The sequence below is a fragment of the Chrysochloris asiatica genome, unplaced genomic scaffold (assembly GCF_000296735.1).
Source record: "Chrysochloris asiatica unplaced genomic scaffold, ChrAsi1.0 scaffold00003, whole genome shotgun sequence".
Lineage (NCBI taxonomy): Eukaryota > Metazoa > Chordata > Mammalia > Afrosoricida > Chrysochloridae > Chrysochloris > Chrysochloris asiatica.
In genome coordinates this window covers 23,177,123-23,202,572 of record NW_006408521.1, presented here as the reverse complement: position 1 = coordinate 23,202,572, position 25,450 = coordinate 23,177,123, and the positions used below count along the sequence as shown (strand labels likewise).

At 50.3% G+C, this 25,450-nt stretch overlaps 1 protein-coding gene across 3 annotated transcripts in view; it reads left to right on the top strand.

Annotated features, from left to right (window-relative positions):
- Nucleotides 1–18,072, top strand: part of RRP12 (ribosomal RNA processing 12 homolog (S. cerevisiae)) — a 36,320-nt gene extending 18,248 nt beyond the window's left edge. For all 3 annotated transcript variants that reach the window (XM_006831201.1, XM_006831200.1, XM_006831199.1), the window contains 21 exons: nt 599–741; nt 913–1,034; nt 2,373–2,437; nt 2,515–2,677; nt 3,111–3,265; nt 3,469–3,536; nt 4,051–4,144; nt 4,860–5,018; nt 5,114–5,194; nt 5,408–5,513; nt 5,675–5,782; nt 6,542–6,699; nt 7,727–7,818; nt 7,941–8,108; nt 8,219–8,394; nt 8,579–8,704; nt 11,785–11,834; nt 14,230–14,305; nt 15,433–15,500; nt 15,802–15,884; nt 17,970–18,072. In XM_006831201.1, coding sequence (XP_006831264.1) covers nt 599–741; nt 913–1,034; nt 2,373–2,437; nt 2,515–2,677; nt 3,111–3,265; nt 3,469–3,536; nt 4,051–4,144; nt 4,860–5,018; nt 5,114–5,194; nt 5,408–5,513; nt 5,675–5,782; nt 6,542–6,699; nt 7,727–7,818; nt 7,941–8,108; nt 8,219–8,394; nt 8,579–8,704; nt 11,785–11,834; nt 14,230–14,305; nt 15,433–15,500; nt 15,802–15,884; nt 17,970–18,072 — 2,364 coding nt within the window. The remainder of the gene's footprint in view (nt 1–598; nt 742–912; nt 1,035–2,372; nt 2,438–2,514; nt 2,678–3,110; nt 3,266–3,468; nt 3,537–4,050; nt 4,145–4,859; nt 5,019–5,113; nt 5,195–5,407; nt 5,514–5,674; nt 5,783–6,541; nt 6,700–7,726; nt 7,819–7,940; nt 8,109–8,218; nt 8,395–8,578; nt 8,705–11,784; nt 11,835–14,229; nt 14,306–15,432; nt 15,501–15,801; nt 15,885–17,969) is intronic.
- The last annotated feature ends 7,378 nt before the right edge of the window (nt 18,073–25,450 follow it).

Here is a 25,450-nt window from a genome sequence, read left to right as displayed (position 1 = left end):
CTAGCGCCCCAACACCCAACCCACTGCACCTTCAGGGCTCCTTCCCATAAAGATTGCAGCCGAGAAAACCCATTGGGGCAATTCTCCTGTCACATGGGATCACTACAAGCTGAAATCGGCTCAGCATCCCCTAGCAGTAGTGACAGGTCCCAGGGAGACTGCACTGCAGTGCAGAGATCCTGAGCCCACCCCAAACCAGATGACAGATCACAGACCCTTCCTCCCCGAGTGGAACACATGGCCTCATGGGCCTTCCGCACTGATGCCCACTGCTGCTTGGGAGAAAGGGACAACCCTGAGAGCTTGGCTTCTTGCAAGAGGTCAGGCTGGTGAAGGCTGCTGGGAATCACCTGGCACAGCTCTGTCATTTCTGAGGCCAGCTTCTCAGTGCTTGCTGGTTTGCCAGTTGTCACCATGCCAGCAATATGGGCCATCCTTGCCTTTGCAGAGTCCCTAATGAATACTAGAGGTTTTTTTCAAACCTTGGGTGTGGAGGATCAAACATTTGGCTGTCAGTTTGTTACTTTGGCCCATACCTCTTTCTTCTGGAGACTTGGTCCAGACACCAGCCCTGATACACCATCTTCCTCTGCTCCAGTGTCTCCAGTCCCTGTGTGACCTGCGCCTGTCCCCTCACTTCCCCCACACGGCTGCGCTGGACCAGGCTGTGGGGGCTGCCGTGGCCAGCATGGGGCCTGAGGTGGTGCTGCAGGCTGTGCCTTTAGAAATCGATGGCTCTGAGTAAGCTTGGCCCTGGGCGGTTCCCTGGGGGCCCCTGGAGAGTCTGGCTGCTTGTTTGCTGGAGTGGGTGGGGATGTTCACTCTTAGGCTGAGTCTGGGTGCTGGCCACTGGGAGCGGCTGCTCCTGGACTGTCACCTCAGCCTCACAGGTCCCCTCTGTCCTCCTCCCAGAGAGACTCTGGATTTCCCACGGAGCTGGTTGCTACCTGTCATCCGGGATCACGCACAGGAAACTCGCCTTGGTTTCTTCACCACCTATTTCTTGCCGCTGGCTAACACCCTGAAGAGTAAAGGTAAGGGGGCCTCACTTGTGTGCTGCCCAGGGCTCATTGCCTGCTTTGGGGCTTCCTCCTCCAGTCCTTGAATCTGATATAGCCCCTTCCCTCCTACAAGGAGCCTCCACCCTGGGGCTTTGTTAGTCTTTCTTGGATTATAAGTTAAATCACAAAGAACAGGTCTGCACCTTTTAGGAGAGCTCTTGGGATAGATATTTTTAAATTTTTGTAAATATATTTGTTTACCTACATTTGTAGACCTATATAGTTGTTAAGTGCCATTGAATCAGTTCCGACTCAAGCGACCCTGTATATGGTTTCCAAGGAACGGCTGGTGGGTTTGAATTGTCTAGCAGCTGACAAAAGTGTCACACCAGCAGTGTATGTTCTCTGATACATAGACATGTGTGTGTCTATATTTAAAAGAATAACAATGAGGATACTTAAATTTTAGAAGATGTTTCTTTCCCCCTCTTGAAATGTTCCTTCTTCATGCAAATTGTCATTGATTTTGTCTCCTCTGGAGGCAGAGATTCTGGTACCCTCTCTGTGCACCTCTAGTTGATTTGAGTCCTGGACTCAGACCTATAGGCTGGAAAGTGGAGGAGCTGGGTGTGTTTTGCAGCCAACCGGTGGCTCCAGGAGCTCTGGTTCATTTGACGGTGAGGGTTTAGCGCAGAAGCGGGTAATTGCTCCCTATCCTGTCTGCTGTCTGTTCGTGTCAATAAAGGTTTACTGCAACACAGCCGCACTTGTTTTACACACAGTCTGTGACTTTCCCCCTCCCCTGGCACGTGTGAGTAGTTGTAGCAGAAACCATAGAGCTTGCCAAGATTCAAATACACATCCCTCGGCAGGAAGTGTGCCAACCCTGGTCTAGGGCAGTTCTTCTTGACAGGGTGATTTTACTCCCTAGGGGACACTTGGCATCATCTGCAGATACTTTTGGTGGTCACAGTTTCAGAGGGGTGCTATTGGCTTCTAGTGGGTGGTGGTCAAGGATGCTGCTAAACTGCCTACCATGCACAGGGCAGCCCCCTTCAGTCTTCCGACTCAGAACGGCACTGGTGCTGATCTTATTTCAAATGTGATTTTGCAGAATATGTTTGTAGAATGTACAGGAAAATTTTAACATAATTACCACTAGAATTGTTAATGCATCCGAAGAGACAGTGGCTCTGTCTGGGAGCGTGAGATTTGAATTTGACACAGGTCCTGTTTATAATGGGCAAGTATTAGGTTTTAATCTACAGAAGGAAATCATATAATCCTGCCCTCATCGCCAGGCTTTAGGTTGTGGTAAAAATGATGCCATTGGTGCTCTGGGTCACGCCATGTCCTTGTCTCACTCTCCAGCCATGGAGCTGGCTCAGGCGGGCAGCACTGTGGAGTCCAAGATCTACGACACGCTCCAGTGGCAGGTACGGGCCAGGGAGCGGGAGCAGAAAGCACAGCGCTGGGTGTCGCTCTCTTCCTTGACCATCACTTTCCTCCCCAGATCTGGACCCTCCTGCCTGGATTCTGCACAAGGCCCACGGATGTGGCCATCTCCTTCAAAGGGCTGGCGCGGACGCTGGGCACAGCCATCAGTGAGCGCCCAGACCTGAGGGTCACGGTGTGCCAGGCTCTGCGCACCCTCATCACCAAGGGCTGTGAAACAGGTACATGTGGGTTCAGGGAAACTCGGATGACAGGTACCCCTGCCCCCACTGCTATGCGGAGCCTAAGACAGTAGCCCCTCTAGCTCATCCTTTGCCAGGACCTGAAGAGTTCGTCGGGGGCTGAAAACTGTCCCAGCTCATGTCTTTACTCCTAGTGTGTTGACAGTTGCTGTGGGCGTACTCAGTTATGTTGGCAGCTTGTGTGGCTGGCACGCTGCTGGTCCTGGCACAGGAGTCATGGAGGAGCATAGATCATTGTGGCACCTCGTTCTCTGTGCCCTGGTCTCAGCCTTTCTGCTCACTGGGAACCTAACCCAGGGCTTCCAGGACCTGCCACAGGGTACCCTAAAGGATTCCTGCAGGCTACAGCCCAGTGGCCTTTAGAGGGGGACAATACCTGCTCCCTTCATGCAAACTTTGGTCCTCCTGCCAGAGGCCGACCGTGCAGAAGTGAGCCGCTTTGCCAAGAACTTCCTGCCAATCCTCTTCAACCTGTATGGACAGCCTGTTGCCACTGGGGACACCCCAGCCCCTCGCCGGGCTGTGCTGGAAACCATCAAAACATACCTTACCATAACCGAGCCTCAGGTGAGCTGGTAGAGGGGCGGAGGGATGCTCTTAGTTTGGTGTGTTGGGTTCCTGCCACGTGGAGAACAGGACCGTGGGTACCAGTGGTTGTGGCTGGACTGGAGGCTTCTGAATGTCAGTGGTGGGGAAGGGAGTTCTGTGACCTGCTGCTCTGTGTATCTTCCCCAACAACCTCCTCCTTCCTGTCCCCATGGGGCTGCCAGCTGGTGAATGGTTTCATGGAGAAAGCCAGTGAGAAGGTGCTTGACCCAGCCAGCTCGGAATTCACCAGGTAACGTGCTCAGGGCTTCCCCACTTGAACTGGGGCAGCCTAAGAGGCTGGGGCTCTGCCTGCTGGAAGCCCTGTGGCTTTTTTCTGGCATGACTTGGCAGTCTTGCGATATTAAATGTCCCAGCTCTACCATGAGGCCTGTATGATCCCTTTATCTTGGGGAGGTTTCTAATCTCCTGGACCCTAGGGACATGCCAGGTGCAAATCGCAGCTTCAGCTACAGGCAGTGTGATCTTGGACTAGTTGCTTCCTTGCTCTACCATGTCTGCACCTGTGAAGTGGGCAGAGTACAGTGCCTGGTTCATTGAGCTGCTGAATTGGAGGAATTAGCACGTGGAAAGCACCATGTTTGGTACATTGTGAGCATTGGCTTCGGGTGCTGGGTTGGGATTATTGCTCATGGGCTCCTTAGGGACCTCCAGTTCTAACCCTGACTTTCACCACCCCTGTGCCCTGAGAGCACCGAGAGCCTGTGCCCTTCTCCAGTGCCCTCCTTGTCTCCTGCCCTGAGCAGATTGTCTGTCCTGGATCTAGTTGTGGCCTTGGCTCCTCACGCTGATGAAGCTGCCATCAGCAAGCTCTACTCCACCATCCGGCCCTACCTGGAGGTGAGCTGGGAGGCCCAGGGTCGCCACCACCATCCCTGGAGAGAGAGGGGATCCCTGGGAAGGTAGAGACTCTTCTGCTGCCCAGACCAAGCCTGGAGTGGCTTCCCCTGAACCCATTGGGCCCATCCGTCACGTAGATGCCAGAGTGACACTCTGTGCACCTGAGCTCAGGCCTCACCTTCTAAGGCTTCCCTAGTGAAACTGTCCCAGCCTGGCCTCATCTGTATCCTGTGAAGAGTCCCAGATATAATGTGTGAGGGCCTCCTCAGACCCTCACCCCCGAGGCTGGTAACTGAGATGTGCCCTGCGGAGGGCATACAGGTGGCCCCAGAAGTCTAGGGCAGGGGCCAGCCTACCAGAAGTGCCTGGAGTCTAACAGCTATGTAGGAACAGGAAAACATTAGGCAGTGAGAAGAGTGCTCTGGCTATGAGCAGGTGCCAAGGCCGTGTGTGTCCCAGGCCTGGAGCTATCGCGCTATGTGGAGGTGGTGAGCTCATGATCGGGGCAGCCATGGGCTCATCTACTGTAGTACCCCCTTGTGTCTGGCACAGGGGATGGTCTCTGCATGTGTTCTGTTGGCTCTGGAATGACGGGGGGCTAGCTGCAATGGATGCTATGTAAATGCTACTAAGCAGGGTAAGGGTGGGTAGGGCAGCCCCTGCCCCTGCCCCCGCCCCCTCCTCGCCCATCCCTGACTGCCATGCTCCTTTTCAGAGCAAGGCGCACGGGGTGCAGAAGAAGGCGTACCGTGTGCTAGAGGAGGTGTGTGCCAGCCCCCAGGGCCCAGGGGCCCGCTTTCTGCAGAACCACCTGGACGACCTGAAGAAGACACTGCTGGACTCTCTGCGGAGCACCTCCTCGCCAGCCAAGAGGGTGGGGCTCCGGGCAGCCTGCTCCCTGGGAGGAGCAGTCACGGGGGGGCGGGGGGCATGGAGGGGTCCTGAGTGTTGTCCCCCTCTGCACTGCAGCCCCGATTGAAGTGCCTCATACACATTGTGAAAAAACTCTCAGCAGAGCACGAGGAGTTCATTGCCGCCCTTGTCCCAGAGGTGAGGGGTGCAGGAGGGGGTGAGGGGCGAGGGAGGGTGTGTGGGTGTGGAGAGAGTTTCCCTGGAGTGATTCTTTAGGGTCACGAGGGCAGGACTCGGGGGAGAAGGGGGAGTGGCTCAATTCTCTGCCCTGGATCATGGGTACCCTTACCTGGTCCCCACCCATGGCTGGTGGGTTCTGGGAAAGTATGGTCATAGGGCTGTCTGGGTCAGGTGATCCTGTGCACCAAGGAAGTGTCGGTGGGAGCTCGGAAGAATGCCTTTGCCCTGCTTGTGGAGATGGGCCACGCATTCCTTCGTTTTGGCTCAAATCAGGAAGGTGAGGCCCAGGTGACACGGGGCTGGGGGTGGACCCTCTGTTCACGGTCTAGCGGGCAGGTACCTTCTAAGCCACTGGTCAGCTGGAAATGTGGGGTGAGCTCCCTCGTTCTGTAGGGTCTGCAGAGAGTATGACGAACCCGTCCTGGTCTCTGTCCCCAGAGGCCCTACAGCGCTACCTTGTCTTGATCTACCCCGGCCTCGTGGGTCCAGTGACCATGGTCAGCTGCAGCATCCTGGCCCTGACCCACCTGCTTTTTGAGTTTAAAGGTAAATATTTCCTGGGAAACTGTCTGGGTAAGAAACTGCCCAAATGGCCAGTACAGAATAGCCTTCAGATGAGGGGAAAGGCCACAGGAGGGAGAAAGGAGGGCCGGACCCAAGATCCCTGGTTCCCATAGTCCCTGTCTTCTTATCCTTTCTGACCGACTGAGGCCTCCCACAGTCCTGCTCTACAAAGCATCCATGCAGGTTAGCTGCCCTGCAGCCTGCATTGTCTCTTACCAACCATACAAGACATTGAGCAAATTTTTTTTTCTAACTGTGAAATTTGTAGGTTGTTGTTGTTAAGTTCCGTCAAGTCAGTTCTCATAGCAACCCTGTGTAGAGTTTCCCAGGTTTTTAGATGTCTGCAGGAACAGAAAGCCTCATCTGTTTACCACCGAGAGGCTGGTGGGTTCAACCTATGGACCTTGTGGTTTGTAGTCAAGTGCATACCCTATAGAGTCATCATGCTCCTGAAAACTCATAGGTATTTATGTGTGTGTGTGTGTGTGTGTGTGTGTGTATATATAGAGATATATACACACACACACACATAATGCATTATTATTTTAATCTTTTGGAACATCAGTTTGTTATCTAAAGGGGGTCAAGGAACAGTGCCTACCTCTGAATACCTGCCCTGCCGGGCCAGATAGAAGAAGCATATATTCTGAGGTCCCCCAACTCTCAAGGGCTCCTGCTGCATCCCCAAGACAGGCTCTGGGTCTTGGTGGCGGCTCTGAGAAGGGCCCCTCCTCTCTGCAGGCCTGATGGGGACCAGCATGGTGGAGCAGTTGTTGGAGAACATATGCTTGCTCCTGGCTTCCCGCACTCGAGACGTCGTCAAATCTGTACTGGGCTTCATCAAGGTGGCAGTGGTGGTCATGGATGTGACCCACCTGGCCAAGCATGTACAACTGGTGGTGAGTGCCCCTCCCTCCGGGGCTCCTGGTGGCCGGCCCATAAACCATTCCGTGCAGCAGAAGTCATTGTAGGAGCCCTGGAAGGGACGAGCCCTGAAAGCAGTGCTCATCCCACACAGGCCCCACCAGGGAACCAAAGACCCGTGAGCACAGAGGCCCGTAGAGCAGGGGCTCCCTGAGATTACTGCAGGTCAGCAGCAGTGCCAGGACTAGAAGAACCCAAGACTCTGGGCTGTCCCTCTGCAGGGCCCCCCATGTTGCCTTTTTGTTTTCCATCTTGCCTTTTGACCTTCCTGCCACCTCCTGCTAACCCAGGGGGACATCTGACTTGTGGCAAGTTGGGACTGCCCTCCAAACCCTCAGTGCCCCATTTCAAGCTGGGTTGAGGGATATCAGACCTCCAGGTCCTTCTGGCTGCCTTCTTTGAGCCTGGCCTTGGTAGACAGCAGGAAATAGCAGGTGAGCGGCAGAATATCTGCCCCCTGCCCTCCAGAGCCTTCAGTCTAACTGGAGACTGAAGGTGGGGAGGATGGCCAGAGCCTTATCTTCAATGGGTGGAGAGGGCGAGGATTTGTAATAAGTCCTGCAGGGGATCTGATCCCATAGGACAGAATGACCCTGTTCCCAGCCCCACTGAGCAATACTTAGACAACAAGGTGCGCTGTTGCCCATGTGACCCAAGCCAGGCAGGATGAAGACTAGAGAGCAGCCAAGCCAGGGAATACGGCAGCAGAGTAGGAGGGGAGCCTGACACCCAGGAAGGAACTTACCCCTCTGTGCCTCCGTGTCATCCTCTTTCATTTGGGATGAGAATAGCATCAGCCTCGTCAGGTTCTAAGGATCCGATGAGATCATGCTTTCTTAAGCGATTCAGAAGCTGAGATCTCGGTGGAGTGGTCAGGGGCTGTCGTGAAGGAGAAGGGGTGTGGTCCAGATGATGGACATGTGACTGCCCTCTCAGCTGATCAGGACAGCACTGAGAGGGCTGGAGAGGGAAGTGCCCCTGAGTCCTGTGCTCTGTCGGCAGATGGACGCCATTGGGAAGTTGTCAGACGACATGCGGCGACACTTCCGCATGAAGCTCCGGAACCTGTTCACCAAGTTCATCCGGAAGTTCGGGTCAGTGTGCCGATTAAGGGTGAGGGCTGGAAGGGCATTCCTGGAGAGAAGGGGCGAGGCAGGGTTACAAGGTCCCTGGTAATCGCTTGCCAGTGCTCCTTACCACCCTTTGCCACCCTCAGGTTTGAATTAGTGAAGGGGCTGTTGCCTGCAGAGTACCACAAAGTCCTTCTAAACATCCGAAAAGCTGAGGCCCGGGCCAAGAGGCAGCGTACCTTGAACCAGGCTGCCTTGGAAGAGGAGGAGGAGAAGGATGAAGAAGAGGAGCCTGCTCAGGGCAAAGGTGACAGGTGAGACCCCGACAGCAGGACTCGTGAAGACCTAGAGCCTGCTCAGGTCATGCCCAGCTGCCCCTGCCCATCCTGGGAGCACTCTGACTTGGGGGCATCTCTGTCCTCAGCATCGAGGAGATTCTGGCTGACTCAGAGGATGAGGAGGAAGATGAGAAGCAGGAAAGGAGCCGGGGCAAGGAGCAGCGGAAACTGGCCCGGCAGAGGAGCAGGGCGTGGCTAAAGGAGGGTGGTGGGGATGAGCCCCTCAACTTCCTGGACCCCAAAGTAGCCCAGCGCGTTCTAGGTAAGCCGATGTGTGCGAGTTCTTGAGGGAAGCAGATGAGGGGTGTCTGTGGTAGGCCTGTGGACCCCTCACACCTCTTGCTGCACACTGTTTGGGGACACAGACCTGGGCTTGTGGGGCAGGATGGGGCTGTGAGTGGGCGGATTGGTCTCTCCACTTCCTCACCCACACACTGCCGCATCAGCCACACAGCCTGGACCTAGCCGGGGCAAGAGGAAAGACCATGGCTTCAAGGTCAGCGCCGACGGCCGGTTGATCATTCGAGAAGGAGATGAGGGAGACCAGATAGAGGAAGAGGAAGGTGCTAAAGGTAAGGCTGCCTGTCTGTCCCGAACTGCTGTGTGCATTCATTGGTTTGCTCATTGATTTCTATACTCTGCGACCACTCATTAGGAAAACAAAGTGTAAAACAGATACATTCTAAAGCAATTTTCTCAAATTTTTTGTTTCTCACACACTAAGAGATCTTTTATGTTGCAACCCAGACATTTACACAGTACATAACATTATTCAAACAAAAGTTCATGTAACATTACTTTATCTTCTTTTCTTTCTTTCCTTCCTTTTTTTGAACATTTACTGTGGTTTGAGTGAAAGTTTACAGAGCAAGTTTAATTTCCCATTCATCGGTTTACACACACGTTGTCTCAGGACGGTAGTGTGTAGCAGTGCTCTTCCCACGTTCTCCCTGGATTCCCTGTTTCCCTTCTTCCCTTTTTCCTATCCCTGAATTTTGCTTTTGGACAAATGTTGCCCTTTTGATTGTTCAGAGGAGCACATTCCTCATAGATGTCATGGTTCACTTTAGAGGACTGGGAGTTGGTTCACTTCCAATTTGAGGGTATCTCTGGGTGTCTTGGGTTCTCCCACCAGTTCCTGTCTGACCAGTATGTGTGGTGTCTTTTATGATTTTGAGTTTTGTTCCACAGTTTTCTCCCACTCTGTCCAGGACTTCCTATTATAGTCCCAATCAGAGTGGTTAGTAGTACTGGCTAGGCTCCAGCTGTTACTTAGTTCATTACCTGAGTCATGGATTTTTCTTTACTTTTCTTTGCTCTGGACAGGAAGAGACCAATAGTTGGATCTTGGATGACTGCTTGTAAACTTTTAAAACGCCAGTCACTGCCCATCAAAATGGGATGTAGAACATTGTTTTATGGATTGTACGATGTCAGCTGACTTCGATGATCCCTGAAACTATGGTTCTAAGCCTTTGAGCCCAGTGACTCAGGGTGTTTGATTATGGCGAACAAGCTTATAAACTGATAAAGTTCCTCCTGTGTGCTCTGCTGTATACCTGGACATATTTGCAGCACATACATAGGGAGTCCTAGTACAAGGTTGGGGGTAATCACTCGACCATAAGGTCAATTTGAATTGGAAGGTCAACTGTTGAAATTTACCAGCCGCTCCTTGGAAACCCTGTACAGAGTTGCTATGAATCAGAACCAGTTCAATAGCACTTAACAACAACAGCGACATATATGCTCGTGGGTGTTTCTCATGTGCCACCATGCCTGTTGAACGTATACGTCTATGTAGGTATTGTAATGACACTTTATTACTGCTGTTTCAAGAGTATGTATGTGAATGTTCGCATTGTTGTCTTTTACTCTTGAGTACCTCCTTGTGTCTTTTGTGTTAGTTATGTTGTGCTGATCTCCCACTTTGTATTGCCTTCCCCTTCATGCAGGTTAGTGTATGTTTACTGTTCAGTTAGTGATTCTCTCCCTCTCCCACTCCCATCCCTGGCAACCATCAAAGAATGTTCCTTTCTGCGTATAAACCTTTTCTTGACTTTTTTATAATGGTGACCACTACAGTATTTGGGAGCCTAGCTAGCCCTTGGCATTCATCCATGTTGTGAGATGCTTTGCTAATTCATTGTTATTCTTTCATGTTGCCTAGTATTCTGTTGTGTATGCATTCACCCATTGATGGGCACTTTGACAGTTTCCACCTTTATAATATTGTGAATAGTGCTGTGATGGATCTATTTGTGTCATGGCTCTTAGTTCTCAGGATACATATCTAGTTGTGGGATGACTGGATTATATGGTAGCTCCATTTCTATGATTTTAAGGACGCGCCATACCATTTGCCATAGTGGTTGTATCATCTTACGACAATCCCTCCAGTAGTGATTGAGAGTTGTAGTCTCCCCATACCCTTGCAGCATTTCTTGTTTTCTGGCTTTTGGATCATGTTATTATTGCTTGGGTAAGGTGACATCTCATTGTTGTTTGGATTTTCATTGTATGGCTAATGATCGGAAACATCTCTTCATGTATTTGTTGGCTGCCTGAATGTGTTCTCTGGTGACATGTCTGGTTCATATCAGCTGACCATTTCTTCATTGGATTGTCTTTTTGTTGTTGAGGTGTTGACTTTTTCTATACATTTTAGAGATTAGTCCTTCATTTTTTTTTTTGTTTTTTTTCTTTTTCTAATGCAAACTCTCCTGAGACCCTGAAGATCGTGTAGAGGTAGAAAGAACCAGGCTCTGACACCATCCCAACCTCCTGATTCGTTGCCTTGTGTTGCCCAGCAGTCAGCGTGCATGCTTGTGTACTTCTCTTGCCCCCTCTCTCCACACATCCATCTATTAAATCTCAACGCCTAGACCTTCTAGAAAGCACTCACCTTCCCTTTCTCTTGGGTTCCCCCTGCACACTTCCCTGGCCCTGATCTCACAGTGCCATCTCACAGACTCTCACTGTTCCAGTGCGCCCAGGCTGCCCACCCCACATGCCAGCCACTTGAGTCTACAGACATAGCTAGGGGATTACTGGAACTTTGGAGTCAGACTGCCTGTGTGTTGTTCGTGGCCCTCTATCTAAGTCACCAGACTGTGGCTTTGGACAATAAGTTTGCCTCTGTGCCTTGGCTTCCGCATCTTCCACAAGGGCATAGTACCACTCCCCACTTGGTGCTGAAGAAATAGGGTCACGCTTGTCCACCGGCAGGTGTAGGTGTGACTGGTGCTGTTTCCTCCGCTGGTCTCTTCATTGCTCTGTTCTCATCCCTTCTTTGCAAGTGCTTTGCTCCCTTTGGCCCAGGTATTCCTGCTGCTGAGAACACCCCACCCTCTCTTTTTGTTCAAACACTGTTACCTTTCAGCCACTCCTCAGCCTTCAGGAACACTGCCCTGTCCCTGACTTTTAGTCACATGCTGTTTTCTGACAGTTTGATTTGAGTTTATCTTCCTTCTGACTGCTGAGCCCCATACTTCTTTCTGTCCCCACACAATGTCTAGCTCACATCTGTGGGGGTAGGTGTGCAAGTAAGGCGGTGAAACCTTCCTCCTGACCAGATTGGTGGGAGCGGGGAGTCAGAAAAGCAGGCTCCCTGTGTGCTCACAGGTCTCTCTCTTCTGGCCCCACCAACCAGGTGAGGATGAGGAGGCAGCTGACGTGATGGAAGATGTGGGCTTCCGGAGTGTGAGTAATTCCTACTGCGTGGAGGGTGGGGAGCCTCAGTTTGGTGCCCACTTACCCCACTTCCAGTCCACCTGCCCAGCTTTCTGAGTGCCCATGAGTCCTCAGGGACGTGCATGGTGGGCAGTCCTGGGGTTGTAGATGCACGTCCAGAGGAGGGTCTGGAATGCTGGAGAGGGCAGGGTTGGGTCACTGGAGCACCTAGTGGTTGTTCAGTTGAAGGAAGGATGAGGCAAAGCACCACATCTGTCTGCCACATCTGTCTCTGTGCAGCCTGGAAGGGCCCCAGCTGGCTCAGTGCCCCAGCTCCTGTGTAGGGTGGGTGCCAGACACAGTGCTAAAGGCCCCCTCCCTACCCCACTTAATCTGCACAGAAGACTCCTTGAGCCACATTTGAAGATTAGGCTTCAGAAATGACCTGTCCAAGGTCCCAGGGCTTGTTAGTTGCACAGGTTCTCATTGGAGATCTTCAATCTCCAGAGCCCTTGCCACTGTTACCCGTCTTAACCCATTAGTTACTGCCTTCAGGATGGAACACTCTCAGCCCACCAATGGAGATCCATCGTTCACAAGCTCTGGGACACCTTGAACAGTGTCTTCCCTTCCTGTCATCGAGGACTGCACCTAGCTCATACAGCCTCCTGGGACTCACTTGCAGGGGAGGGTAGCTGCCTAGGAAGGGGGTACAATAGTATTCGTGGCAAAGGTCCCACTTATCTTTAACCTAAGCTTTCAAAACTTCAATTCCTCATCTGTGAGATGGGGCTATATGTAGACCGTCTTGAAGAATTACTGGGACAGTTGGATAGGCTAAGTAAAGTGTCTGAGCACAGTGCCTGAGGTACTTAACTTCTCCCCAAATTACTAGATCCTTTAATAGCGTGCTCACGAAGGTCTGCTCCTTACCAAATGTCCACCCACCCACCGACTCTCGGAGTTCCTTTTTATTAGTGTGTTAAAGGCTTGCAGAACTCTGGTTAGAGGATTCATCCTGTAGACTCAGAGAAGCTCGGGGCCAAGGGCGTCTGAGGAATGCCCTTGAGAGGTGCCTCATGTCCCTGGCTGCCCCTTTACGCAGCCTGTTTTCCTGGAGGATGTGGCTCTTATTGGGAGCTGTTGCTTTCTTTGCCCAGCCTTCAGCCAGTGAGTCTGCTTCCGTCCCAGGTGATACTGGGACATGTACGTCTCTGGGCTCCTCTCCCAGTATGTCCTGCTCAGCATTTATTTTCATCGTTGCCTTTGTCCTGAAATCCTTTTAGGCAAAGCTTCCCTGGTTCGTTTGCATCTTCTCACCTGACTTTGCAGTCTCTGAGCCACTGACCACCCCCTCAAGGCCAGCCCACAGCGCAGGGCAGCAGAGCAGACGGTGGGGCCTTGTCTTTGACACTGAGAGGCTCCAGGGTAGCCACACTCCGCCGTGGGCTTGTGGCAAGTCAGCACCTGCTACCGAGCTCTCCCAGGGACTCCTTTACGTGACAGCTGTGAAGTCCCACTCCTCCGTCCACACCTGGGGAAGCCTCGGGTGTGGGTGGCAGCCACAGGTGAAGGCCAGTGGGCTGGGCCATGGCCCTCTACAATGCATCCAGAGCCCCGTTCCCAGCCCCTGTCTATGTCTCTCCAAGGAGATCCATTCTGCTGGCTGCCTGCCCACGGTGCTAGGTGGCCTCTGTTCCTTGGCACCTTTTCATCCCAGTCTAGACCATGCTTCTTAGAGTCTGGCCTGAAGCCCACCAGCCCTAGGATTTGTGATGTTACCAGACTTCCAGGGCACTTTTGCTGTCAGTGGGTTCTCTCCTTGCGCAGTGACTCTCGGACACCAGCCCTCTGCCCTGCCTGCTTGTTAGGTCTAGACTGAAGTTTCCTGGGGGACTGGGTGCACCTGGCACAGTGTCTGGCACATTGTTGGTGCTCAGCTTCTTGTTGGATAAAATTGAACAAGTTAACGGTCCCATTGCTGCCTGTGCTGTGTCTGCTGAAATGGCAATATGAATGAGGTCCTGCAGTGCCTGGCCTGTGCCGAGCACCAGGGGAGATCAACAGTGATGACTAATGGGGACACTGGGTGAGTGGAAGACCTGAGGGAAGCTGGTCTCTCAGAGTCCAGAAACCTCATTTCCATACAGGGACTAAGCTGGGGGTTCAGGTGCCCAGGCAAGGCAAGGGGTGGGTCCCGTGCAGAGAGCCAAGCTATGGAGACCTGGTAGAGCTTTCCCTCTGCACTTCCTAGCTGTGTGGTCTAGGACCGTTGCTTGCCCTCTCTGAGCCTTCATTTCCTCAACTGCAAGTGGGCGCTCGAGTACTTAGCAGAGGGCCTTTCATGCTCATGCGGGTGACTGCTGCCTTGATTGTTGTCATTAACGAGGATGCCTCGTGTTCACTACTGTTTGGCTCTTTATAGAAAAAACGCCAGAAGCTGAAGCGTCGCCAAGAGGCTGATGATGACGATGAGCTGGAGACGCCCCCACAGTACCAAGGTGAGCGTCAGTTTCCCTGGACATGAAGGCCCATCACCTGCTGCAGACATCTGTGGCACCACAACCCTCTACTCTTCAGTTGGATTCAATAATCCATTGCAATGGACAGACACACAGAACTCAGAGAATACTCAATATTAACAGGTTACAATACAAGATCAGAAAATGCTCAGGGCACAGTAGTTCCCTTCAGCTGCTACTAAATGTCCACCAGACACACCAATCTACCATAAACTTCAGCCTGAAGGCACTCAGCACTAGCTCCCTGGGTCAGCAAGCCTGGAGGCCCCACCTCACTCTACAAGCAAGTGTCCTGATCCCAGTCACTCTGCTTGACTTGTTCAAGTTACAGTGAACTCTGCTAGTATCCCTAGCTGAATCATGTCATCCTATCACATCAGTATCGTTTCCCGCTTTCTCTGAGCCAGACGCAGCAGGGCAGAAACGTCGTTTGGTGGGAGTGATAGACTGGCAAGAAGAGATGTTAGATAATTCACTACCGCACACCTGAACTGAACCGGGAATTCCAAGGAGGGTGACAGAGCTGGGAGATTCCTCAGTTTGTCTGCACTCAGTTGGCACCCACAAGACTGGCTGATGTATCACCCTATTGTGCTTAGATTTGACATTGGCCCGATCACATCATGAGCCTCTGATTCCTCGTTGTAGAGCTCTCTCCAGTGCCTCAGCATGGTAGGAATCCATCCAGGACTGTGAGAGTCCAGGCTGAAAGTGATATTGTAACCATGACACTGGACAAGCCAGTTTTCACATCTGTCCATGGCATGGATACTGGCCTTTCTCACTCACAGTGTCAGTGTGAAGCACCAGTGATCGAGAGGTGGGAAAGCCTTAAAAAACTATAAAGTACTTCATTTTACTGATGAGGCTAAGAGACAACAGAAACTTAAGAGACTTGCCTAAGGTTAGAGCTGGTGTGTGGCAGAGCTGGAACCTGGGTCTGTATGACATTCTTATAGAAGGTCTTTATCCCTGATTAGCAGGAGTTCTAGCCAAGTTCCTGCCTTTCCCCACCTCTCTAGAGAGAAGATGTCCATCATCTTCCTCAGCTCTCAGGTGCCCACAGGTGGAAGCTGCCTGACTCTGGGTCTCTGTTCTTTTTCTAGCTGGAGGATCTGGCATCCATCGGCCTTTGGCTAAGAAAGCTATGCCTGGAGCTGAGTATAAGGCCAAGGTAAGAACTGAGGGTCTCCTCATGCTGGATGATGCCAGGAGAGCAATGAGGAAGCAGTGTCTAGGAAAGGGGGAGGCCCATTTTGCCCTTGCCTGTCCCCAGAAGGCACCTTTGTGGGTGGAGCTGGACTGGGGACGCCCTTGGACTTGGGGACTTTTGTTGAATTGCCTTCCAGTGCCATACTGCAGCTCTTGGGTGCCACCTCAGGCAGAGAATGGAGTGGAGGGCAATGGCCTGTCAGTAGTTTGTGGGGGAGCAGGGGAACCCCACACTCCTTGTTGACACTGTTTCTCTGGAGCAGAAAGCAAAGGGTGACATGAAGAAGAAAGGGCGACTTGACCCCTACGCCTACATCCCCCTCAACAGATCCAGGCTCAACCGCAGGTATACTTTGGGGTTAAGGTTGGAGCGTGGGATAGGTAGGATCTCAGTGCTCCAAGCAAAGGAAACGTATGATGGCTGAGTTTCTTATGAAACTCTCAACACAGTTGTTGAAGTCTCTTTCAGTGTTCTGTTTTTGTTTTATTTTTTAACAAATATGGAATCCCCACAGGTGGGTATCTACTGTACGTTGTTGTTGTTGTTGTTGTTGTTAAGTGCCTTTGCATCAGTTCCGACTCATAGAGACCCTGTATAGGGTTCCCAAGGAGTGGCTGTTGAGTTTGAGCTACCGATCTTGCAGTTCAAACCAACTTTGAGGTCGAGTGCTTATCCTATGGTGCTACACCAGGATTCCATCGATTGTGTGTGTGTGTGTATCTTTATTTTTTTCGTGCACCTACATGTAGTTGGTGTGTACATACTGTGACATAAACTTCTTGCTTAACATGCTATTGTGTCATAGAAACATTTCTCAAGGAGCCCTGATGGCACAGTGGTTTAGCCATCCTCTACTAACTGAAAGGTTGGTAGTTGGAAACCACCAGCAGCTCAGTTGGAGAGAAGACCTGACAGTCTGCTGACGTCAAGATTACAGCCTCGGCCTGTGTCGTTGTGTGATGTCAGTCCATTCTGACTCAGATTACAGTCTAGGCCTGTGTTGGTGTGTGATGTCAGTCCGTTCTGACTCAGATTACAGCCTCGGCCTGTGTTGGTGTGTGACGTCAGTCCGTTCTGACTCAGATTACAGTCTAGGCCTGTGTTGTTGTGTGACGTCAGTCCGTTCTGACTCGGATTACAGTCTAGGCCTGTGTTGTTGACGTCAGTCCTTTCTGACTCAGATTACAATCTAGGCCTGTGTTGTGTGACGTCAGTCCATTCTGACTCAGATTACAGTCCAGGCCTGTGTTGGTGTGTGACGTCAGTCCGTTCTGAGTCAGATTACAGTCTAGGCCTGTGTTGTGTGACGTCAGTCCATTCTGACTCAGATTACAGCCTCGGTCTGTGTTGGTGTGTGACGTCAGTCCGTTCTGACTCAGATTACAGTCTAGGTCTGTGTTGTGTGACGTCAGTCCGTTCTGACTCAGATTACAGTCTAGGCCTGTGTTGTGTGACGTCAGTCCATTCTGACTCAGATTACAGTCCAGGCCTGTGTTGGTGTGTGACATCAGTCCGTTCTGAGTCAGATTACAGCCTCGGTCTGTGTTGGTGTGTGATGTCAGTCCGTTCTGAGTCAGATTACAGTCTAGGCCTGTGTTGGTGTGTGACGTCAGTCCGTTCTGACTCAGATTACAGTCTAGGCCTGTGTTGGTGTGTGACCCCGTACAGGGTTTCCGAGGAGCAGCTGCGGATTTCAACTTCCAACCTATGCTTGCCAGTCCAGTGCTTATCCTAGAGCACCACACCAGGGCTCAGGAAACCCTCTAGGGTGGTTCTACTCTGTCCTAGAGTTGGAATCGACTTGACAGCACCTAACAACCAATGTTTACTCTATCTCTGCTGCACAGCCATCTTTTCTAGCATCTTTGTGTTTCATTTGCTTTTGTAATCCCCTCTTTTCGGAGCTCTGGTGGTCCAGCGATTAGAGCTTGGCTGCTAAAGGAAAGGCTGGCTGTTCAAACCTACGCAGCAACACACCTCCAGGCGTAGATCTGACATTTTGTTCCTGTAAAGATTACAGCCAAGGAAACATGATTGGGCGGTTCTCCTCTGTCACATGAAGTTGCTATGAGTCAAAATCGACGCTACAGCACTCAGCAGCAAGTCCCCTATTAGTGGTAAATTGGAGTTGCTTTTACGGTTTGGCCATTAATGGCCAAGTGACATAACCCAGAGTGCTTTGGAACTAGTATTATACAAATATATGAGTAAGCAGTGTTCTAAACTTCCATCACAAAGCGTACTTTGCTGGAGACAAGTTGCTTGTGGATGGGAGGTGCTGGTAACGTGAGCTCTGACCAACCATCTCTGTGCATGTACATGGGGCGGTACCAGAAGAGAGGGACCGGCCAACTGAGGAGACGACCCTGCTGACAGGGAGGGCTGCTGGTTCTCAGTGAAGTGTAACCTTTTTGTTCCTTGTCCCCACAGGAAGAAAGTGAAACTGCAAGGACAATTCAAAGGCCTGGTGAGAGCTGCCCAGCGAGGCTCGCAAGCAGGACACAAACTCCGCAGAAAGGATCGCAGGCCCTGAAGTCCCAGAGCCCCTGGGGCTGCTCTCTGCTCCACCCTGAGGCCTCTTCAGCTTCCTCCTGTCTTGACGTCAGCCCCAAGTGCTCAAGATGGGCAGAGCCTGCAGTCAGAATGACGTGTGGGAGCAGAGCTCAGCTCTCAGATCGGTGCCCAGGATTTAGTTCGCTCCAGAGGGGGACTGCCCTGGCATCTGGAGATGCAAGTGTGACCTCAGTACCTCCTAGTGGGTCCACCGAGGCACCGTTCTTCCTACCCAGAGTGGCCTTGTGCAATAGAATGGACGGTCCAGGACCACCTAGCTTATCCCTCTCCAACTGCTTGTTGCCAACTTATCAGCCAGATCTGGTTTGGGATTTGACGTTTACTGTGACTAGGCTCAGAATAAACATGAACCGCCCCGCATTACCCCTAGATAATGTGTCTCATCACCAGCCCTCTTCGGAGATAAGAGCAGTATTTGGTCATTGGCAATGGTAGCTTGATCCTTTCCTGTCCACTTCCCAGCCTCCAACCAGGGTGCACATGACATGATGATGTGCACAAAGGCTGCTGGGCTTTAGAATTTTCCCAGGGACATCCACCTGTGTCAGGAGACTTATGCCCTCAGTTGACAGTCCCAGTCAGAAAGTGATGTTTGGCAGTCCGGGAGGAGCAGCAAGTGCTTTGTGAACACTAGGGACTCATAAGGGGAGTGGGGAGAAGAGGGGCTGAATACTTGCTGCCCCAGACTGCCCTTGTGCAACAAGACCCTCGCCCCCAGCAGCTTTGTTCATTTATCCAACACAGTGTCTACTGAGCGCCCTTCATGTGCCAAGCGCAACCTGATTCACCCATTCCCTTGTTGGCTCACGTCCTTTTCCCCTGGACAAGTGGATCAAATTAGATTGTAAATGTGGCTCCACCTGGTCCAGCCCTGATCTTTAGTCTGGTACTGTGAATGCAAAGGCAGAGGCCTTTGGGTCACTTGCTCCATCAGCCCTCGTTCTGTGGTGTGTCCTTTCCCAGCAGACATTGAGAGCCTGGATCCTCTCCCTGTAGGGGGAATTGTGCTTTGTCACCTGACACTTGATAGTTTTTCTCTTCTTAAATCCTCCTCACTCCTCGATCATGTCCATTCCAGTTTAATGTCCTTGGCTCTGAGAATGCCCAGGAGGCCCTGGATACCTCTCATCCTCTATGGGGACTTAAGTCTTAAGTTGGACTCACTGTCCCAAAATTTGAGCATTCCTGCCTTGTGTTTTTGGGCTAGGAAGCCGAGAGGTACCATACTTCACCAGGAGGTGGCGCTGGGTGCATGCCTTGGTAACAGCCTAGAATTGGCATGCAAGAATGGGTCCAAATGGGTGGCTGTTCTAGGAACTTGACCCCCCTTATTACACTCTAAACACAAGGTGGGTCAAATTAAGCCAATCTTACTTTCTCAGGAAAAACAGTTACATACCTTAGGAATCTTTGTGTAAAGTAGGTTTGGATATTAGCCAATTAACCAGTATTGATGTTTTTTTTTTAAAACAAACAACCAAGAGTTTGAAGCCAACCTGCTTATTACAGCGTGTTTTCCAAGGAAGTTTGTTTTCTTTCCGCGGTGGAAGTTCCAGGTGACCTAGATCGGTTAGTATTAGTGGCATGCTGAACTCTGTACCTATTCTTGCAGAAGTACACTTCAAATGCCTCTTATCTGATGGCAGAGGCAGGGATTAATCTTCCCCAGAAACATCAGGTTCTTGAAACGTTGCAATACCAGGCTGCTTCTGTTTCAGCAACACTGGGGGTACGGGAGCACCCGCAGCAGCACCGCTTGCTCAGTTCAGGACAATTAAGAAAGTTGGGGACCCCTACCCAGATCCTCATTTACTATGTGAAGTTCATGACGCTTTTGGCATTGCTGGAATCTGAGATTTTTTCAAACTGTTTTCCTTGGGTTCCACCTCTACTCACACTTAGAATGAAAGACACATCCCTACCTGACCATCAAAACAGCAGCACTAAGTGGGCCGAAGAAATGGCCAGTGGTTACATGGACTCTCACGTTGGGGATTTACAAAGGCAATCTAATTATGACCCCCATTACTAAGCTTCTGGGCACAGTTGGGCCTGGTTTAACCAGTTCTGGTGGTGGTAGTGGTGTGGAGTCATTTCCAACTCAGCAAACCCTGTTTAGGGTTTCCAAGGCTGTAAATCTTAACAGAAGCAGAAAACCTCATCTTTCTCTTGCGGAGCAGCTGGTAATTTCAAACTGCTGATGGGATGATTAGCGGCCGGACTCAGAACCACTACGCTTCAGAGCTCCTTTAACTAGTCCTAGCCCTTCACTATTTCCTGCCTCAGCCAAAGTAACAATGTGAAGGTGGCAGCAGGATTGGTGGTAACTGAGCAGTTCATCCCCGGCAGTGGCTGGCTTACTGGTCTGCCATCTCATATGCAAGCCTGCCTGGGTCCCATGTTACCAGTCCCAGCAAGGATGGTTTTTACTCTCTCATTGGCAACATGTAAGGAAATTGCTATGAAATTTAAGTCTTGTTTTAGTACTCAGAGCCCTTTCTTCCTTCTTTTTCTTGGTTGCTTATTCTTAAGTATAATTTTAAATATTCTTAAGTATAATTTTAAAAACTATAATGTATTTTATATCTACCAATGAGTGATACAGGTTCACAGAACATTGGGAAAAAATAGAAAGCAAAAGCAAGGCCTAGAATCTCCGCTTCAATCTCACTGTTAGCCCCACTGTATTTTCATTCCTGCCTTCCTTTCTGTTGATAATGTGCCATCAAATTGATTCCGACTCCTAGCAGCCCTTGTATCATTTTTTTAAAGCACACTGCCATTGAGACCATTCTGACTCAGTGATCCTATATAAAGGACGATAGAGCTGCTCCCATAGGGTTCCCAAAGCTGTAATCTACAGAAGCATACTGCTACATCTTCTGCAGAATACTTAGTGAGTTTGAACCTCCAATCTTTTTAGCAGCTGAAGAGCTTTGGTTGTTTTTCTTTTTTTTTGCTGTAAAAGGAAGTTTTATTTTCATTTGATCCTTGGCTTAGGAGAGAGGGGCTCCAGGGTGGTGGTGATGCTGCCTCTATGGCTGGAGGGCGAGGTTCAGGCATTAGGTCTGAGGAGGGCAGGGGAAGGCTGAAGGCCCCTCAACAGCTCGGACGGACTCATAGGCTCCTAGTCATGCTTGTGGGTGGACCTCTGCAGGAGAGATTCGCCCAGCCCTGTCTGAGGGTCGGCCAGCCTGCAGGGTTGGCCAGGTTGTTCATCTTCTCGAAGTTTCACTTCCTCATTGAGAAGGTCAAAGTCACAGAGATGGGAGGGGCTCTGTGGGTGGTGCAGCTGTCCAGAAGAGACTGGTTCAGGTTCTTCTCCAGGGCCAGGGTAGCTTCCATGGTATCCAGGCTTCTTCCCCACGGCTTTTATACATCCAGAGAGTGCAGCTGCCACCCTGTTTTTGCTGTTTCAAGAGATGTTCAGCACCCTCACACTTGGCCATTTTTCAGAAGAAGTGTCCCATGCCTTCCAAGACCACATCATCTCAATTGAAATAGAAGTCCAGAGAGCCATGGGTGTAAGCCATAGGTGCAGGCTGACCAGATTGATGGTTGACACTGGCCTCCACGTAAGAATAATTCTGACAGATGTGAGAACTTGTGGCCGAGGATTTGGAGCTCAAGAGCTCTGGTAGCGTAATGGTTACGAATCGGGCTGCAAACCTCACGGTCAGCAGTTCGAAACTACCAGCTGTTCCACGGAAGAAAGATGAGGCTTTCTGCTCCCGTAAAGATTTACAGCCTTGGAAACCCTGTACTGGGTCACTATGGGTCAGAACCGACTCAATGGCACATAACACACACAAAAACTCTGTTTAATTGATCCTGGAAATAGGATGGCCAAGAAGGTGGTCCAAGAGACATGCCTAAAGAGGAGGTTAGAGGTGTGTGAGGTGTTTGGATAGAACAGATCTGGGGAGTTTCCGAATCTGTTCTATCCAGACACTTGAAGCAAGAGACAGATCCACACAGGACTGCTGGGTGAGCTTAGGGCTGTTCATTTGTGTGTCTTTTTTTTTTTTTTTAATGTAATAATTTTCACTTTGCTAACACAGATTTTGGAGTCCTGGTGTGGTACTGTAGGGTAAGCACTCGATCATAAGGTCAGTTTGAATCTCAAGGTTGGCAGTTCAGGCTGACCATCTGCTCCGCGGCAACCCTATACAAGGTCCTTATGAGTAGGAAACGACTCAATGGCATTAACAACACAGATTTTATCCTTAGTGAACTGGTATAAACACCTGCACAGCGAATGTAGCTCAGTTTATTTACAAAGGATCCTGGAGCCCATCACTATGCTGCTGCTTGCTGTACACAGGACTTTAATGTCATCGCTGGACCGTGTGCAAAACAGTCTTTAGAAGATGCCATGATGACTACTCTTTGTTCTATTTTTGATATACATTATCATGAATAGAGAGATGACTGTACTCTAGAAAATAGCACTGATTTGGGGCAATGTTTGCTGGCTGCCATTTCCTGAAATGATGCTTAATGTAGCTACTGCCATTAGAAACACTCAGCAAGCTGACCGGGCAGTGGTGACAGGTTTTCTCCTTGACTGGTAGTGGAAATGCACAGGATTTTGAGGCTGTGCTCAATAATCAATAAAAAGGACCTAATAGAGACGTGGTGGCATATCCATTAAGCATTCAGCTGGTATAAAGTTTGGCAGTTCAAACCCACCAAGCAGCTCTGTGGGAGAACTACCTCACACTCTGTTCCCATAAAAGATTACAGCCAAGAAAACCCTCTTGGCAATTCAACTTTGTCATCTTGGGTCCCTATGAGTCAAAATCAACTTAACTGCACCTGGTGTGACGGTAGAATAAACACTTGACTGCTAACCATAATGTTAGTGGTTCAAACTCACTAGTTGCTCCTAGGAAACCCTATACAGGGTCACTGTGCGTCAGAACCAACTCTACACCATTTAACAACATGATTGATTTAAAATGTGGGCATGGATGAAGGTGCGGCGGTTTACTCATATGTAGGATCAACACTTGACTGCAAGTCACAACAGGTTGACAGTTCAAACCCACCAGCTGCTCCTTAGAAACTATACGGTGTTGTTATGCATCAGAACTGACTAGACAGCACTTAACAAATACTGCTTTTTGGGCTTGGGTCTGGTATCTTTGCAAACCTAAAGTAGGGTCAATCAGGTTCAGAGAGGAAAAAGACAAGAGACATAGTCAAAATGATAATGTATTAATTTGTAATGACTATATCTGCCAGGGAGTCCGGTATACACTTGTGGTGACTGCTCTGTTCATGTATCAGAATTGGAGGCCTGCGTGTGCACACACAAATGGAAATTCTGTGAGTGGTGTTAATGTGTCATTGAGGCAGTTTCCATGGGGAACCAGACCCATCCATCAGTCTTTTGAGCCCCACTCTGTTACTTTTTGGAAATGCAGTGTATCTGTAGGATAAAGCACTGGACTGTGAACCACAATGTCAGCAGTTCGAGTCTATCAGCCTGTTTGAGGGAGATGCTTAATGTCTTGGAAACCCTATATGTGAGAACCAACTCAGTGACGCAGTAACTGCTCCCCTCAGAGCTGCTCCAGACCTGTTCCTGAAAGACCCTCACTGGTGTCTTCTGGATTCTGAAGCCACTTCCCTGCTGTTCAGAAGTTTCTTAGACTGAATTAGATTCCTGCTGCTTCCACATGCAGACAAGCCTGGATTGCATTTCCAAACCCAGTTTTCCCCAGCCTCCGCCAGGGAGATGCCCTGTTCCCTCTGGTGCCTGTACAGATAACTAATCCTGCCCATCCTGTGTGGATGTTAGGGTTTAACTTCCAGAGGGCAGCCAGATCCCCAAATTTCACAGAGTTCACTCAGTAGCTCATAGGTACCAATGTCAGAGCTGATACAATTTGCAGTCAGAATTTCATGAGGATCTCAGGCACTGATGATGAAATTTGTGAATGATGTCAAAATAGTATGGTCCTTGTGGCGCCACCTAAGTTCGGCAAATGATTGAAAGGTCTGTTGACCAGAATTGCTTTGCCTTCGATCTTGGACTTAAAGCCGCTGAGTCTGAACTACATACACAGCTGATAGACTGGGCCCAGCCCTCAGTCATAAATATGCTCATAAAACTGATGCGGTGCCGTATTACCCTAGTAGTTCTTACAGGGCCATGGCTGTTGATTGTCATTGTGATAATGCTTATCCGACAATACCTTCCTTAATCATTCTAGCAGCAAGTTCAACTCCTTACAAGTAGGTGGAGTACACCTCCAAAACAAATACCCATAATAACCAGCTAGCCAAGCTGGCATGTAGGATTTATTCTGAGGAAAATTCTTTCCTGCCCACGAGGATGGTCACATGGGTCATGCGGGGGCCCCTTCCCCAGGACTTCATACAGGGGCTGGCATCTGTTATCTGCCCAGTCCCACCAGGTCCCCACGTGCCAGATCGGAATCTCCCTGCAGCTTCAACTCTGACTCACACAGAGCTTTCCCCAACTCACCCCTGTCACTAAACGCTTTCACACCCACTAGCTCTTTTGATCCCTGCCACAGTCACGTTATGATTAAGTTTATCATTACCATGATCCCCATTTTACAGCTGAGAACCCAAAGGCAGCTGGAATGAGTGGTTTGTGCAAAGCTAAGCAGGTCGGTTAAGGTAACACCAGGCCTCCGGAGTTCAAGCCTACGCTGCTGCTACCGTTGCCTCTGGGAAACACTGTGCTGCAAAAAGTCTTGTCTGTGAATTGCAAAACCCCTGAAATTAGGACACCGATTGCCTGTTCGCCTTCTTGCTCAGGACCTTTCAGGCTTTGAGCTCCTAAAGCCCTGTGACTCTGGTAATTAAAACAAACCATGGAGTCCTGGTATGGCACTGCAGAGTCAGTACTAGGCCTACAAGGTCAGCAGTTCAAACCTACCAGCTGCTGCTCGGAAACCCTATACAGGAGCACTATGAGTCAGAACTGAAACATCTGTTCATATCTCTATGGGTTCACTTTTCAGACTCTGTGGGAGAAGGACTGGCTTTCTTGACTGTGAGGGGCAAAAAGGAGGGTAGGGTTGCTTGCTGGGTATTCTTTCTCTTCCTCTTAGAATTGGTCTGCAAGTCTTTCTTCCTTTCTCTCATTTTTTTCTTAACCAATCAGTAACCAGTAGCCAGGCACGGAGTCAATTCTGACTCATAACGACCCCATAGGACAGAGAAGAACTCCTCCTCAGGGTTCTACTACTATAAAGCTTACGAGACAGCAGGCAGACCCATCTTTCTCCTGAGAAATGGCTGCTGGGTTTGAACGGCCTTGTGATTAGCAGCCCAATGCTTCACCCACAGTAACACGA